The sequence below is a fragment of the Ambystoma mexicanum genome, chromosome 4p, assembly GCF_040938575.1.
Source record: "Ambystoma mexicanum isolate Mex_15411 chromosome 4p, UKY_AmexF1_1, whole genome shotgun sequence".
In the NCBI taxonomy this organism is placed as follows: Eukaryota; Metazoa; Chordata; class Amphibia; order Caudata; family Ambystomatidae; genus Ambystoma; species Ambystoma mexicanum.
In genome coordinates, this window is record NC_090927.1 from 1,088,848,402 (window position 1) to 1,088,864,350 (window position 15,949).

At 46.5% G+C, this 15,949-nt stretch overlaps 1 protein-coding gene across 2 annotated transcripts in view; it reads left to right on the plus strand.

Moving 5' to 3' along the window:
- SLC18B1 (solute carrier family 18 member B1) overlaps window positions 1-15,949 on the plus strand; it is a 759,286-nt gene that overhangs the window by 583,551 nt on the left and 159,786 nt on the right. Inside the window, exon 10 of one of the 2 annotated variants that reach the window (XM_069606672.1) lies at window positions 8,489-8,584. The exons of the other annotated variant lie outside the window; for it this stretch is intronic. Coding sequence (XP_069462773.1) covers window positions 8,489-8,584 — 96 coding nt within the window. The remainder of the gene's footprint in view (window positions 1-8,488; window positions 8,585-15,949) is intronic. 2 annotated transcript variants of the gene reach the window in all.

The window sequence follows — 15,949 nt, forward strand, 5'->3', positions numbered from 1 at the left end:
AACCCAGTGCAAGTGGTCTTCCCTTGGGCAGTTCCTTTGGCCCACAAGAACGTTTTACGGGGAACCCAAGAAAATATGCAGTATTCATGAACCAGTGCCACCTCCATTTTCTTTGTAGACCCGGAGCCTTTCTTAACGATCAGTCGCGGGTTGCCTTCATTCTGTCATATCTGAGTGGCAGTGCCGCGGATTGGTTCATACCGTTAGTAAGCCAGGATGACCTACTCCTGCGGGATTTCAAGGGGTTTCAACAGGGATGGAGAAGATGTTCGCCCGACATACCGAGGACCTAACGCTGCATAACTAACTTCTGTCCCTCCACCAAGGCAGCCAAGATTTGTTAACCTATATCGCCACTTTTAACAGACTTGTCGTTGAAACTGGGTGGCCTGAGGAGAAACAAACAACGTTATTCCATCGAGTATTACGGGGGGAATTGAAAGGCGTCTTAGCTCAGGTGGTAAACCCGCCGAAAGACTGTGCAGAGTTCATCAACCTAGTGGTGCAGCTAGACCACAGGCTGCAAGATCGAAGGACAGATCGAGCCAGAACAGAGAATCGGACTGTGTATGTACGCTCAAAGGAGAACAGTCTGTTTTGATCAGAAAACACTTCAGAACCCATGCAAATTGGGGGGTTACGTAGCCCATTAACCAAGCCCGAAAGAGATAAAAGGATACAACAGCAATTATGCCTGTACTGCGGGAAATCGGGTCACTTCCTCAGAGAATGTCCCGTAAAACCCCCCTAGGAGAACAGTTGGAGCTACAGAGCAGGAAGTAGGAGAACAAGAGTCGGAAAACTTCCAGGCCCGGCAAGCGTAGAGGTCTGTTTGTCGAGTGAAGGAAAAGAGCCACAGACATCACACCTTGCCCTGCCTGCGATTTTGATCAGTCACCAACAACCGTCTTGGATGCATGCTGTGGAGGCATACATAGACAGCAGAGCCCTTGGTAACTACATAGACCAAGGCCTGGCAACAAGGATGGGGCTTCCCCTCTGTCAGAAAGCGACAACTGAGAAGGTCACCACTGTCGACGGCACAGAAATAGCTTCTGGTCCTGTAACTCAACGCACAGCAGAATCGACCCTTCTGTGCTAAGACGGACATCGGGAAGCCATTGCCTTCGACCTTATCAAAGCCCCTCAGTTCCAGGTGATTCTAGGGATGCCGTGGTTAGTGGCTCACAATCCTAACATCGAATGGCAAGCCAAGAAATTAGCCTTCTCCAATGAGTGTGCTCATGCGTGCTACCAAGTGGAAATGCTATCGTCTGACCCAGAGACACCTGTCCAAGATAAAGAGACATTGGTACTAGGTGTAACAAGTACACTACCAAGGGAATACCACGATTTCCAAGATGTTTTCCAAAAGGAACAGGCTAATACCTTACCCCCTCACAGGCCATATGACTGGCAGATCGACCTCGTACCTGGTGCACAAATCCTGTGTAGTCGAATTTATGCACTCACCTAACCTGAAAATCTCCACTTGAAATCATATCTGAACCAATACCTGGCAAACGGTTTTATCCGCCCGTCCAAATCCCCGGAATGCTCGCCCCTATTCTTCGTACCGAAGAAGGAGGGGGACTTGAGGACGTGCGTCGACTACCGCCCACTAAACCAGGTAACAGTTAAAAACAGTTATCCTCTACCCCTTATCCCAGAACTGCTGGACCAAGTCAAGGATGCCCAAATTTACACCAAATTGGACCTCAGGGGGGCATACCATCTCGTGCGTGTAAAGAAAGGAGACGAATGGAAGACCGCCTTTCGTACTAAGTATGGGCTGTACGAATATCGGGAGATGCCCTTTGGGCTTTGCAATGCTCCCTCCGCATTCCAGTACTTCATGAACGATGTACTACTGGAATTGATCGACATATGCGCCGTAGTTTACATCGACAACCTCTTGGTGTACTCCTCTTCTAAACAGGACCATGTCAGGCACGTTCGCTCCGTCCTTGCAAAACTCCGACAGCACCAGCTATACGCCAAACTTGAAAAATGCTCCTTCCATGTCACCGAAGTCGAGTTCCTTGGTTTTGTGCTCACTCCCAGAGGCGCCCGGATGGATATGCACCTTAGCCTGGCCATCACCGTCTTCAGTCAAAGGTGTCCAAAGTATGCAAATTTGAAGTCAAGGACATCCTAGATTCTAAACTCACCAGGTCCAAGTTATATTACTTAGTGGACTGGAAGGGATAAGGCCCTCAGGACAGGACATGGGAGCCTAGCGAGCACGTCCAATGCGCCACGCCTGGTAAGACGATTTCATCTCAACCATCTGACCAAACCATGGCCAGGTGGAGGAAATACCTTGAGAGGGGCGTTAGGGGGGAGTGCTGTCATGATCCATGCCCCTGACCCCCTGAGGTATAACAGCCCCCTGGGAGAAGTGGGGTTAAAGCCCTTCACACCGGCTCCAAGGGCCTTAAAACTCCATCAGAAACATGCCAGGCTCATTATCAGGAATAAAGCAATACCAGTTTTGGACCTTAATCCAACATGGAGGCCTATCAAACAGCTCAGTTCTTTAGAACCAAGCCTTGCGGTCTAGTGTTTTGGGTGTGGCTGGACCTGGAACTACTTGGCCTGGAACTACTTTACCTAGGCTAATGAAACCACACCCAAACAGCAGAACACACTTCGTGTTATTCTGCACTCCTGCAGCGTAACGCTCACCATGTCCAGCTCCTGCTCATCTGCTTCCCCGGTGGCCCGATCCTGAAGCCCTAGATCGGATTCCATTAATAACCTGGAAGAACAAGAACAGCATTAGCGAGCAAAAACACTTAACTGTGAAGTAACCGGCCTTGAATCCATCCTGCGCTTCGCTTACCTTGCCCATCTCCGGAGTTCGCCGCAACCTGCAAAGGTAAGGAAACGAGGACAGCATTAATAACAATTCTTACCTGGGCAAGCAGCAAGTCCTGGCAGCACCCTGCGCTTCTCTTACCTCGCCCATCTCTGGGTTTCACCGCACCCTGCAAGGGAAAAGGAACAAGGTCAGCATTAACAAAGTATTTACCTGGGCAAGCAGTGCTTCGATCGCTCATCACTCCGGAACATCACCGCAACCTGTACAAAGAAGAGAAGAGAACACAGGTTAGCAATTAACACCAATAAACAGCGCAGCGCTCCGCGCATCAATAACTCACCGAGGTCTTCGCCATCGGCGCGGCAACTCCAAGATCAGAACCATCCCTGTGAAAACAGAGACATTGTTAAGGAACAGTGTAGTGGAGCAAGACGCCGAGAAGACTGAGAAAACGGAGGGAAAGAAAGAGACAGAATATAGACAGAAAAGACATTATACCTCACCTGGAAGACAGCAAGCAGAGTCAGAATCACAGCCGGTCTGGACTCGACATAAGGGCACACGGACCAGTGAAGCAACTAGGGCCACGGAACACCCGCACCAACCACGCGCCCCTGCACAGGACGCAGGAAGGAGAGTTCAATGCACAAAAACCAAGGTGAGCAATAACCCCAAGGGAGGGTATTTGGACCAGAGGGAGGTGGGAGGTCACCCATCACACAACCAGTATTTTAACCCTCCATTCTCCGGTTATAGGTGGGTGCTACCCAACGTCTGGCACATAACCAAGCAGAGAGAGGCCCGGGATAGCACTTGGACCTCCATCCAGTATCGTGTGGCTCTCCCGTGGATACCAGGTGAGCGTAACAATAACTCACGCCATGCTTGTAAAAACCAGAATGTTCTGCCCCCTACTCTGTAGGGAGCAGCTATAGTACTCACTGCTTGGTGCCCCCTGCTGTCTGTAGGCTCCTCTTCCTCTTCTATTCCTTGGGAAACGGCTCCTTGCTGGGAAGAAGTTGTCCTGTTGATGTGTCTCCCATTACTGGGCCCTCTGTCCCTGGGGTCTCAGATGCTCAACCCATTTGGCGTCCGGTCCTGGAGAAAACACGTCTGGGAAAGATTATCTTGATGGAGTTCTGAGCCTTCTCCAGGACCAAATTCGTTCCCACAAACTGGTTCATCTCCCTGGCGAAGGCATCTCCGAATAGCATGCTTTTCGCTCCTCCAGCTTCATAGGACGATAGGTCGCTTAGCTTACTGTCTATTTTTAGCAGGACCCAGCGCCTTCTCTCTGAAGAGAGTGCACAGTTTGCATCCCCCAATAAGCAAACTGCGTGTTGTGCCCAGTTGGCTAGTACTTGGGGGTCCCCTGGAGTGCCTGTGTCTGTGGCCCTACCGGCCAGATCCATGATCTTCGCGAGGGGTCTGGAGAGGTCTGATAGTTTATCCTGACAGCATCGCCACGCTCTGTCCACTCCTTTCCTCACATTCTTGGAGGATTTTGTTAAAAAGGTGACCATTTTAGGATCGAGATCTGGGGTGTCTGTTACTTTGTCTGGTAGCTCAGGCCTGGGGCATTCCGTTCTCATCTTAGATCTGATCTCACGGTCGAGGGGTTTTCTAATGTGGAGAGTCATGTACTGGGCAACTCTGGGTGATGGCACCCAGTCTTTAGACCTAGGATGCCTTATCGCTTCTGGATCGAACATGTCTCCCAGGGATTCTTCGTCTGGGGGCTGATCCTGCCTCTTGGGTTTCTGAGGTGTTATATCCTCTTCTCCGCTCTCGTCATCTGGCGTGTACCCGGCATCCTCTTTATCCCCTGAATTGTACAACCCTGGGGCAGGCGGTTCAGAGCCTGGCACTGTTGCCCTTTTCAGAAAGGTCTCCTTTAGCCTGTTTACCGGGTCAACTGGCTCTTGGGGCATCAAGCCTACCCCTTCTGGCTGGCTCGGGGGCGTCAGAGTCTGTACTCTGCCAAGCTTTTTTACTGCCCTTATGATCAACCCCAGAATCTGGGTGTCTCGCTGAAGTCCCCTCGCCAGGGCTGAGCGCCCTCCTCTTCTTGGACTGGTCTTGATTGGCTTTTTGCTTAAGCACAGCTTCTAGATTGTCTAACCTCTGGTTAAGAGGCAGAACCCCCTAGGAAACTGCTTAGGACAATGACTCCCCTAGAACCTTTTTAAAACTTAAGGAGAGATCATGGTCCTCCTGTATGGGTTCTTCTACCCATTCCTCAGAGCTCCACTCCCGAGACGTGGATCTGGACCCTCTGGGCTCACTGTATTGTGCCATAACTCAATATGTATAGTGGAACCTCAGCGTTGCTTATTGCTTTTTTTAAAATTTTTATGCCCATGTATTCTTACTGAAAATATGCCCACACGACTTCCAAAACGGAATGTTCATAAAACTGTTTATTTTTTTTAAATGAAATTGAATCCAGTACTCCTACAGAGCTCCGTTCGCTCTGTGCTGAACCGCTGTCTCGCATTCCAGTCGCGAAGTAACGGCTCAGCGCGGCGCGCAGTGGCTACTGGGGCGAGCTTGCTGGCAGCTGGGCTCCCGCCGGGTCCTCAAGCCCTGGCGGGAGGAATACTCAACAGCCCCAGCTCCTCTACAGCAAATGACACAAAGAAAAGGACTGCGGGACGCCGCGGTGGTGAATGAGGCAGCGAAAAAGCGCCCTCAAACAAAACTGTCTCGGAACGCGAGGTAAATGAATTATACAAATACAATCACTAAAACGCTTAAAGCAAATATGCTATAACGCATGCGCTCATTCTGTGAATAAACATGTATAAACACACACAGTATGCGGGTGCGTAGCACACCTAATGTACTAATTAATAACTAAAGTACCAAATAGCTAAACATCATTTAAGTGTACAATTGTAAGAGGTACTTGGCTCAGGAGCAGCAACATAGAAAGAGGAGTTGGGAGTCAGCTAGGGTCTCTCTTATGGACAGGGGTCAGCCCTGATTGGACAAGAGGGGTGGTACAGGACTACAAGGACTCATGGGATTTTGGGCATTTGTAGTACAAAGAAAAAACTATGCTACCCATATGTTTGTTGTAAGCTTCCAGGGAAGCTGGAAGGAATAAAAAAGTGTTATCAAGTTTGGAAACAAAAAAAAAAAAGTTTTAAGTTGAATTGCTGCGGGAGCACAATAATTAAAAATGTTAAGCATAATGCTCGCCTCCGTCTTGCCATAGAATCCTCTATCCCTCAAGCCTTTATAGGCAATTGTTTGTCCTTTCCCTGTTTTTCCCTTAACACCTTCCCCAAGAAACACCAGTTTGGAACTGGGACAAAGAAGGGACCAACTAGAGAAACCCATCCTCACTTTAATAACACACACATACAGACATCATTTGTTTACTGGGGCGAGGAGGAGGCCAACAGAAGTAATGCAGGACTACTGTTTCATCAGTGAGAGATCTAGTCCTTTTTGGACCAATCATGGTGGCAGGAACTTTAAAAGCCAGAAGTATTGTGCAATCGGCGTCCGCTGTGAAAGCAGTACTGACTGCTGGGCGAAAGTAGATGTCTCTGGAGAAGCAGCGTGGCAAGCGGAGTGCTCAAGACCCTTTGGAAGATGCAGACCGTATGCAGCGGGAAGCGAAGCTGAAGGACGCTGCAGGCCGGTAGCAGACTGCGAGAAGCAAACCAGTGTAACCCAGCGAAGCAATCGTAGGAATCTCGAGCTGCAGCGGAAGCATTGCTGGGTGAGCGAATCCACGGAGAACTGCTGGGAGACTACGTGAGGTGCTGCAGGGGAAAGAGAACTCGTGGCAGCAGACCTCATGGCAAAGCTGTAAACTTCGGCCGCTGAGTCTAATAAGCAGGGGCAACACTGGGCTGGCAGGTGAGCACCCAAAGCGAGGAATGAGCATTTATTTGAGTTAAAGCAAGTTCAAGTACTTTTGAATACTGAACTGGATGAAAAAAAGTTTCTGAAACTTCCTGAAACAAGGAACTTTATGATATGACAAAAACACGCATTGGCCAGAGCCACAAGATATATTGGTGAACAAGCATTGGCAAGAGCCGAGAGAACTCAAGGAACTGTATGATGTGAGAAAACAAGCATTGGCAAGAGCCAGGAGAATTTCAGAAAGTGCAAAAAGTGTGTGGTGGCAAACCAAGCCACGATACAATGCCAAAAGGGTGTAATATATATGAATGAATCAAGCAGTACTGTCAAGCTAGAGCAGTGGCTATGTGTTGATGGAAAAGAAGCAAGTAAGGTGTATTGGTGGTTTAACCTGTAATGGGTGGACCGTGTGGTCCGGCAACTGCGCCTAGACTGAGTGCACCCCTATCTGGAAAAGCCATTGAAAACTCCTACAAACAAGTTTGTGTTTGGATTGCAAAGGAACCTTTATGTGATTTGAAGTCAAGGAATTGAACTGCATAAGTGAATTGGTGAAAGGTAACCATATCAGAAGAACTCGAAAGTGTCCCTATGAATTGTTTTGAAAAGCTGAAAGACTTGAACTCTTGGGTAAGGGAACCCCTGTGTTTTGTGAACTTTCTTGAATTTGGGGAAGTGAACACTGGTTACAAGCCAAGAGCAGGAAGATGCTCTGAAATCTTATTTGAACACTACTTCTTTTGATGCGGACATGCCTACACATTATATACATTTAGATGTGAGGGCAAGTATAGGTTTTGGACACTGACAGACATTTGCTTTGGACTTCCTGACACAGACTATCCTTAGTTTCCTTTAGGTAGGGAAATCCCACCTTAGCATAGGGCAAGTTAGGCCTTATTCCATCCTACGTTTTAGTTAATAAAGGTTTGTGGTACAAACATTAATCTGTTGTCAGTGCCTCATTCATGATACCTTCACACATGGTATAGGGCAGGTTTAGGCATGCATGGGGTAGGGTGCGGTAGGGTGGAGTTGTGGGCAGGCATGTAGTAGAGGGGTAGTGTGGGTGCAGGCAGGAGTGTGGATGTGTGGGTGAGATTGGGGTGCACAGGCATGGGTAAGGTTGTGCTAGAGTGATGTAGGCAAACATGGTGTATAGGCTAGGGGTAGGAAGGTATGAGGTGGGGTTGTAGGGTAGCATTGGCAGGCATGGTATAGTGTAGGGTATGATGGGGATAGACCAGTCTGGGGAAGGTTAGAGTTAGGCAGCCTTGGGTAGGATGGCATATGTAGGAGAGGGAAAGTCAGACTTGTACAGTGCGGATGGAAGGCATGGTGTAGGGTCGGTGTAGGTAGGTGTGAGGTTGGAAGGCAGTAGGTAGGGTGTGCTAGGAGGGCATGGGAGTATGCAAGTACATGATGGGTTCTTCGGTAGGGTGAAACAATGTGGCGGTAGTCAAACATGTGGTAGGGTAGATTTGGTTGTTATTAACCGGATGCAGGAATAGGGTAAGGGTCGGTAGACAAGGGCTGGCATGGTGGTAGGCATGGGTAGGAAGAGTGTAAGCAAGCATGTGGTAGAGTGGGATAGGTGGAGTATAGGCAGGTATAGGCAGGCATGGTAGAGAAATAAAGAGCAATTTATTGTGAAACTCGCTGGTATAACATTTTGATGTGGTTCTTGAAATATTTATTTTCAATCTGTCTCAAATCTGCTGTTATGGAGAGGATTCTGTTATAACCTTTCTGATCTATAATATTTCCCATTTGTTCTTACAGTGAACTTTGGCTTTTCATCCTGACACTTGTCATCATGGGCATTTTTCTCAGCATGTCTGCCATCCCACTCTTTCCAGAAATTCTTTCTTGTGCACAGTAAGTAATCACTTATGCCATGTGTGCTTCTTAATATCAATGACTGGTGTCCAATAGTCTTTTGTACTGAAAAGTAAATGAAAATAACATAGCGATTCTGAAGGTGGTACACTGATCAGCCACAAAATTGGCTATTATGTCTGCCCTACTACTTTGACTTATTGATTTATGCATTCAGTCTCACATGACATAATTTTCCTGGAAGTGTGAGATTAGCTAATTTGCCAAAATAGCAGATTTGGGACTCATTTTGCCATCAAATGCACCTTGTTATGCTCGGAGGTCATCAAGGCCCCCGATTCCAACTGAGCATGGTCTGGCAGTGGTGTTGGTTGGGCATGGGCATCATGATTTCAGAGCAGTTGTATACTACTCTAATTTGTGAGTCTGCGTTGCACAGAATGTATGCTTGCTTTGGCTTGTATGCGCTATGGTGCCTTGCATCTCTCACCCGCTTCAGTCATTGCTGGATGATTGGAAAGGATCCCCAGGTATTATCCCAAGGAATTTTAGCTTTGAGTCCTGCCTTTCTGTGAAATGTTTTACTAGCAGCATATAAGAAGGCCGTTCAGGGTGGTAATTGATTCCCAGCTCTTCCTATTGCTACGCTGATATAGTTGTAGAGCTATAAACTCGTTTAAGCTGATCATTTGATAATGGACCTCAGGACTGACTTGCTCTGGAAGCTTTTCGTGTTTGGTACATTTTCACCATGTTGGGGAATCTCATCCTCTGCTTTGCTTCACATTTCTCTGTCAGCGATTCAGATCAGCGAGGTAGCCACAGGGCACAGTCACTGATTTCTCTGTCGCTGAAAGAAGAATTGAGTTGCTGGAATTTGAACAATTTCTGATAATACGCCGCTCTATACTGCAGAATTTGGTGGCGGTGGCCAGTGCAGTGTGTACATCTTTGAGAGTTGAATAGGCACTTTCTTCTGGTTGCCAACGTCCGATCAGTAGTCCGAAACAGAGGAGAGTGGTCATACACCTGAGCAGTATCTGCTGTGCTTTGTAAAGGCCTGGCAATCCAATTAGAAGGCTGGATTCTCTAAAGCCGAGTTTGCTTATATTAAATGTTTGTGTTCTTGTGGTCAGATGGCAGCTTTCCTTTGCTTGGACTGTTTATATCCATAGTTCTGTCCTAAAATGGACTGCTGAGGAAGTGGCTTTTCATTTTTTCTTGCGACTAAATTCGTGCAAAGATGCACGGATGGCTGACAGCATTTTTGGACTCCGTGGACTCCATGGATAGTAGAGGACTTTTGGACCTTGGACTTGGAACCACGTCTGCCAGCTTGTCCACAACCCCAGCCCCCTACTCGCTTGCCTGAAGCCCGCCTGCCTGTAGCCTGCTGTCTCATAGCTCCACAAGCCTCATGCAGCCTACAGCATACAGCGCGGGGTGCTAGAAGGGGGGGCCGCCTTGCCAGCCCACCGTCTGAGAAATCTCTACTCGAACGAAAAGGGTAAGTTAAGGGCAAGATTGTGCCTTGGGGATTATTGGGGTCCCTCCAGGTGGTCCGGCTGAGTGCCCTCGGCAAGTTTTTTCTGCAGCATATAACAATTGTAGCAGTTGCTGGATGCTGGTCGTGCTTGCTGCTCTTGTAAGGAGATCAATACTTGGATGTATGGAAGCTTGCCTAGAACTTGCCTAGAACCAGCTACTGGGGATTTTAACAACGCTCTTCTTGAGGTGGGAAGGTACTAATTAACTCTGCTCCCCTTGTACATAGCACATAGTCTCAGTTCAAAGAGCAATGGTTCTGTATAGGTACTCTAAGCTGAACGACTGGTAGGAACAGATTACTTACTCACCTATTCACTCACCTTTTTATTTACCTATCCATTCATCTACATCCAGGCATACTCCATTGCTGCCGTAAAAGACGGTTGTTTCCTTTCCTTTTGCTCACTGCCCAAAAGAACAGGGCAAAGAATCAGGGCAAAGTATCGGGCAAAGACCATAGTGCTATTACATAGCCTGTACTTGCAGTCTGCAGATTGTAGACAAGCCTTAGACAAGCACTAGTGGCTGTGACTCTTGCCTGTTGAAAAAACAATAACATCTTGTGTTCACTACTGAGAGCAATGACAGCTGTAGGCCCAAGTCTGGACGAAACCTTTGGCACAGACATCAGTCTTGACTTGGAGCCCACCATAAATCATCCGGTAGAGGCTCGAGTTGAAGTAGGGCAAAGAACAGAATCTGCCGAAACACTTTGGATCCCAAGAGGAACCTTTATCTCGAACACATGTATGAAAATAATACTCCCCCAAATGAATCAGGCTCCGAAACACTCCAAAACCAGTTAAATGATACTTGTGTTTACGTTGAACCTGATCCAGTGGTGATTATAACAGGGTCACAGGAGTTAATTGATAGTTGCCTCATGACCCACAAGTACATAAGCACCATGGGCCCTACTCAACCTTACAAGGGGACTGCTGACATCATAGAAGAAGGTGATTCGCCCATGGTTGTCCCATCCTGTGACATCGTTTCATCCACTGATCCATCTAAACCCTTGGCGCCCAAAACTTTTAAGAATTCTAATAGAGGGGCTTTAAAGCGACAGGCATGGAAACCCAGTGGCTTAAGCTTTGGTTCCCATTTCGGGAACCTATGTTATTCGCAAAGTGAACCTTCTTTGAGAACTCCACTCGCCTCGCCATCCACTGTTGAGATACATTGCTTAAGTAAAAAGGTGGGCACGCTACATTTACGGAAAAGCCAAGAGGTTTTTCCTGGAAAACACGGCAAACTTCAATTATTAAACATGTAACCACAAATTGTGCACGGACAAATCTGTGCCACATGGGTTTAGAGCCCTCTGGTGAGAAAGAAGCAGTCCCATCAACAGATAAATTAAAGGCTCCAACTTGCCCTCTTCGAGCAGGAACGAGAGTGAATAATGGTGAAGAAGATGCAATCGAGCCCAGCGGGAGGATGAAGAATTTACCTACAGCTAAGCACTCAAGGCCCTCAGATTCTCAGCCTTCACTGGGGGAAAGCTGCCCCAAGAAACGTCGCAGGCTTTCTACATCAGTGGAGGCGGAATTGAGGAACAACAAATCAATATCTGACGGAGATCTATTATTGGACATGATTGTGGCTCAGGTGGATGAAAAGTCCTCATCGAGTGCAATCTTAGACGCCAATATGGTTGTTACCATGAGTCCTTTTATGAAATTGTATGAGAGCATAGCTGATCAATTAAAAGACCAATCCACCTTGATTGCAATGCTCCATACTAAAATTATTTTTGTGGAAGGATTAATTTCGGCCCTAACTGAAAAGAAACATAGGCAAGAGGAATACATAACAAACTTTTTGAAGTCTATTTTGGAACCTCTAAAGACAAGGGAAAAAGGAGGCTATCCATGTCAAGTACTATTCAAAATGGTCCCATTTCTGACGTAGACTAGAGCACTAGCCTGGCAAGTCTTGGGGAAAATGTTCCGAATTTGGGTACTACACCAACTCTACCGACTACTGGAGCGGATAACATTAGTGGCATTGATCTATCCTCTCGGGAAGGAAACAAGACGTCCTTAAATCAAACGAACAATGGAATACGTGAGAAAGCATATCCAGACGCCTTTATGCCTCCCCCAGGGGAATGGAACCTCGTTGGAGTAAATGATAATCAGATCCCCAGTACTTTGAAGCAGATTCCCTCCAAGATACAAAAGGGAGGGTGCAGTGCCGAGGGGAGAAATCAAGAGATCGGGGCTGTTGCGCTCAATCCCTTGGCACCTAGAACTACTGAGGCTACTAGACCATCTGCAGTAGCGTCTTCATTGTCCTCGAAAACTTACATTTTCACAAATGGTGACATGGGAGACAGCTTCGCCGGAAAGATTGGCTTCGGCTCTGGAAAGAAACATACTCAGTCCAACAAACAGATCAAACATGTAAACTTTGTCAACAATCGAGAAAAGCAAACAACTACGTCCACCTGCAGTAACAAAGAACTTAAAGGACTTGGCTCACAAACAGGCCACTAATCAAGAGATAAAACAAACACACTAACAAATGAAAGTAAATGAAGACTCTTTTACAAGTGTGGACTCTGATGAAGACACACATGAAATCAGAAAACCCTCCATTGTCTCAAACACAACTAAGCCAAAAAACGTTTCAAATTCAGAGGATCTGATGAACCTCTCTGTGTATTCTGCCGACTGGGATGAGGTCCCTCCTTGGTAGGTCTTTTTAAGGCATTTTAAGCCATTTTTAAGGCATTGATAACAAATGATGCTTCGATATCTTCACCCAGCATCGTATTGTAGGCGATTTTAATTTTGAAGGTATCGATGGTGAGTCTTCTAGCATTCTGACTGCGAGGATTTACAAAAACTGCCTCTGCACACGATCACAAAACCTTGACTTAAAACAAGAGTTGCATCTAGAGTCCACACGAATAGATCCTTTAGTGAGGACACACTGCCACTGGTGGGAAGGAGGTTTATGATGCTTGAACAAAATTGCATGGCAAGAGACAAGCAATCAAAGGGGTCGAACAAGAACTACAACTTGGACAATAGGCAACACGAGAACAGCTCTTGGAAGGAGATCACTTCAGCCCCCATCTGCATGGAATTAAGTAGAATCCTTTGCATTAAAGATAACCTTGTTCTAAATAGAGCTAATATATTGAGGCTCTTTCATAGCATCAATAAACTCTCTGGGCTTAATACAAAGGATCTATCACTAATACAGTTTCCGGATGAATCAAATTAGGACAAAGTCATAATGTATCATACATCCGTGGATGTGAAAACTTTACTACTGCAAAATACGGAATCTTTGAAAAACATGGGGTTTTCTTTAAAAGTCTTATCAAACTCTGACTTAATCGTATGTCCAGATGCCCGTTAAATTTCATCAAACCAACAGCAATAATTCAGGCCCAGGGAGTGGGAAGAAAGGTAATGTTGATGGTAATTGGTTCTTCAGCACAAATAAAACTATATGTGATGAAGGGCTGAGTAAAAATAAGGGCAAATTCAGAACTATGATCAACAACCCTAAATCGCTAAAGAGTACATCTGGTGCGCCACGAGGGCCCTTGGGTAACAAGGCTGGGGACAACTGGGACTGGCTGGCCAGTTCATTGGCTCAAAGATCATAATGCCAGAGCCCAGGAAATAACCATCCCCCGCCCTATGTCCATTTGGGCTGTTGGAACACATCTACTGGGAGAAGGCAGCATTCTATTTGGAGACTTTGATGTCATTTGTCTCCAGGAGACATGGCTGCGTGTCCAACCAACCATTGAGGGTTGTGTTGTCCTCATCAATCCAGCAACTAAAGGACCAAAGGGTACACCAATGGCGGGCCTACTGACTGCAATTAAGGAAAGTTGCGGTCTTAGAGAAGTCTGGACAAAGAACATTTCATCATTAATACAGGTCAACCTGCTGGCATATCAAACCGGAGAAGAGGACGCCATGAGACGGATCCTTCTGTGTAATCTGTACTGGAACTGTAACGACCCAGCAGCCAAGAACTTCATGGACCAGTTCTTGGAGGAGGTCGATGCTGCTATGATTGACAACTCCAACTTGAACGTGATTTTATGTGGGGATCTAAACATTCACTGTTTCAATAATTGTGGTGCTCTCATAAATCACTATGCGAGTAACTTACAAACCCCACTTGGAGGAGAGGATCTGAATCTAACATTGTAGACTATTTCCTTGCCTCCGATAACTTTCATTCCAGAGTAGTGGCCTTTGACGGTCATGGAAACCCCACAGAGCGACCACAACATGCTGAAATTAAGCCTCGAATTGGATTTGATTTCAAGGATTTCTCTAGCTGGGGATACCCTGGAAGTACAGCCAGGAAGGAATAGACTGAGATTACTGAGTAATGTAACAAGATTATCAAGAGACCTAAGAGACCATGGCAGGCCGGAAGACCTAGTTTATATGCAGTCTTTAGCCATCTATAGTGAAAAATCTGGCCCAGGAAGATCCAAGGGTTTCTGCCACAAATATGACTTCGACCATGAAGTGGACACAAGAAAAAGGGAGCTAAAAAAGATACAAAGAGCGCACAAGAAAAACCCTTCCCTGGTATCTTATGCAGCTGTCATGAAAACTAGGACAGCGTACAATAACTGGTTGAATCAGCACAGAAAATCCCTAATGCAATCGAAAGCGGAACATATGCTGGAACTGGTTGCATCCAAAAACTCGAGGGAAATGTGGCAAATCTTTGATATGTTGGATGGCCCTCAGCAGAGTCTCATCACCAACCCTATTTCAGCGAAGGAAACAAAACGTAGCATCCCGGCCACCTGGACGAAATCTATCATTGTACCAATCTTCAAGAAGGGTGATAGGTCTGTGGAAACAAATGACAGACCTATCACCCTGTTGGATGTTATTGGGAAGCTTTTCGTGGCCTTGATCTTGAATCATCTCACGGCCTGGAGTTAGGATTCCAAACATCGGGATGGCTGGCAAGCTGGGTTTGAAAAAGGAATTGGTTCATCGTTATACCTTTTTCTAATCAACTACCTGAAATTGAGAACTGTAAAAAAGAACAGTATAAATGTATACCTTGCATTAGTGGACTTGTCACAAGCCTTTGACTCAGTCAACAGAGAGAAGCTTTGGCAGAGGTTAAAGGACTGGGGTTGTCCTGCTGATTTACGTGAGGCTATGTAGGCCCTTCACAACAACACAAGTATACAGATCAAACTAAACCAAAAGGGCGACATGTCAAACCCCATCAAAACAGGAGTGTGCCTCAAGCAAGGGTGCCGATTAGCCCCAGCTATCTTTAAATTGTAGATCTCTGACATGGGTGACGCCTTTACGGACATTAGGTGTTTTCCTCCATGTATCGCGGGCTCCCCAATGGATAGATTGTTGTATGCAGATGATGTCATTGTTTTGGATGAAACTCCAATTGGGCTTCAGTGCCAACTGGATGCCTTGACACTTTTTCTGTCCTCCAACGATCTAAGAGTTAATGCTACCAAATCAACGGTGCTCATTTTGGGGAAGTCAAGGCACAAATCCATGAAGTTCAAGGGCTGGTACATAAACAGTGACCGGATTCGAGAGACACCGGAACTGCTCTACATGGATATACCGATCAACGCAAGCTATAGTGAAGCCCCAAGAGAAGTAGTGCTGAGGCGTAAACTGAAGATGCTAACAGCCCAGGCAAGACTGATTAAACTCAGATATTGCAAATTTACATTGGCACCCTTGCTCCGTTTTTACACCATGAAGGTAGTTCCTATTGTGACCTATGGGGCTGAGTGCTCCCTCCATCTGAGTTGGAAGATATGGCAACTTCTAGAGGGTCTATTTTGGAGAGCTGTACTTGACTTCCCAAACT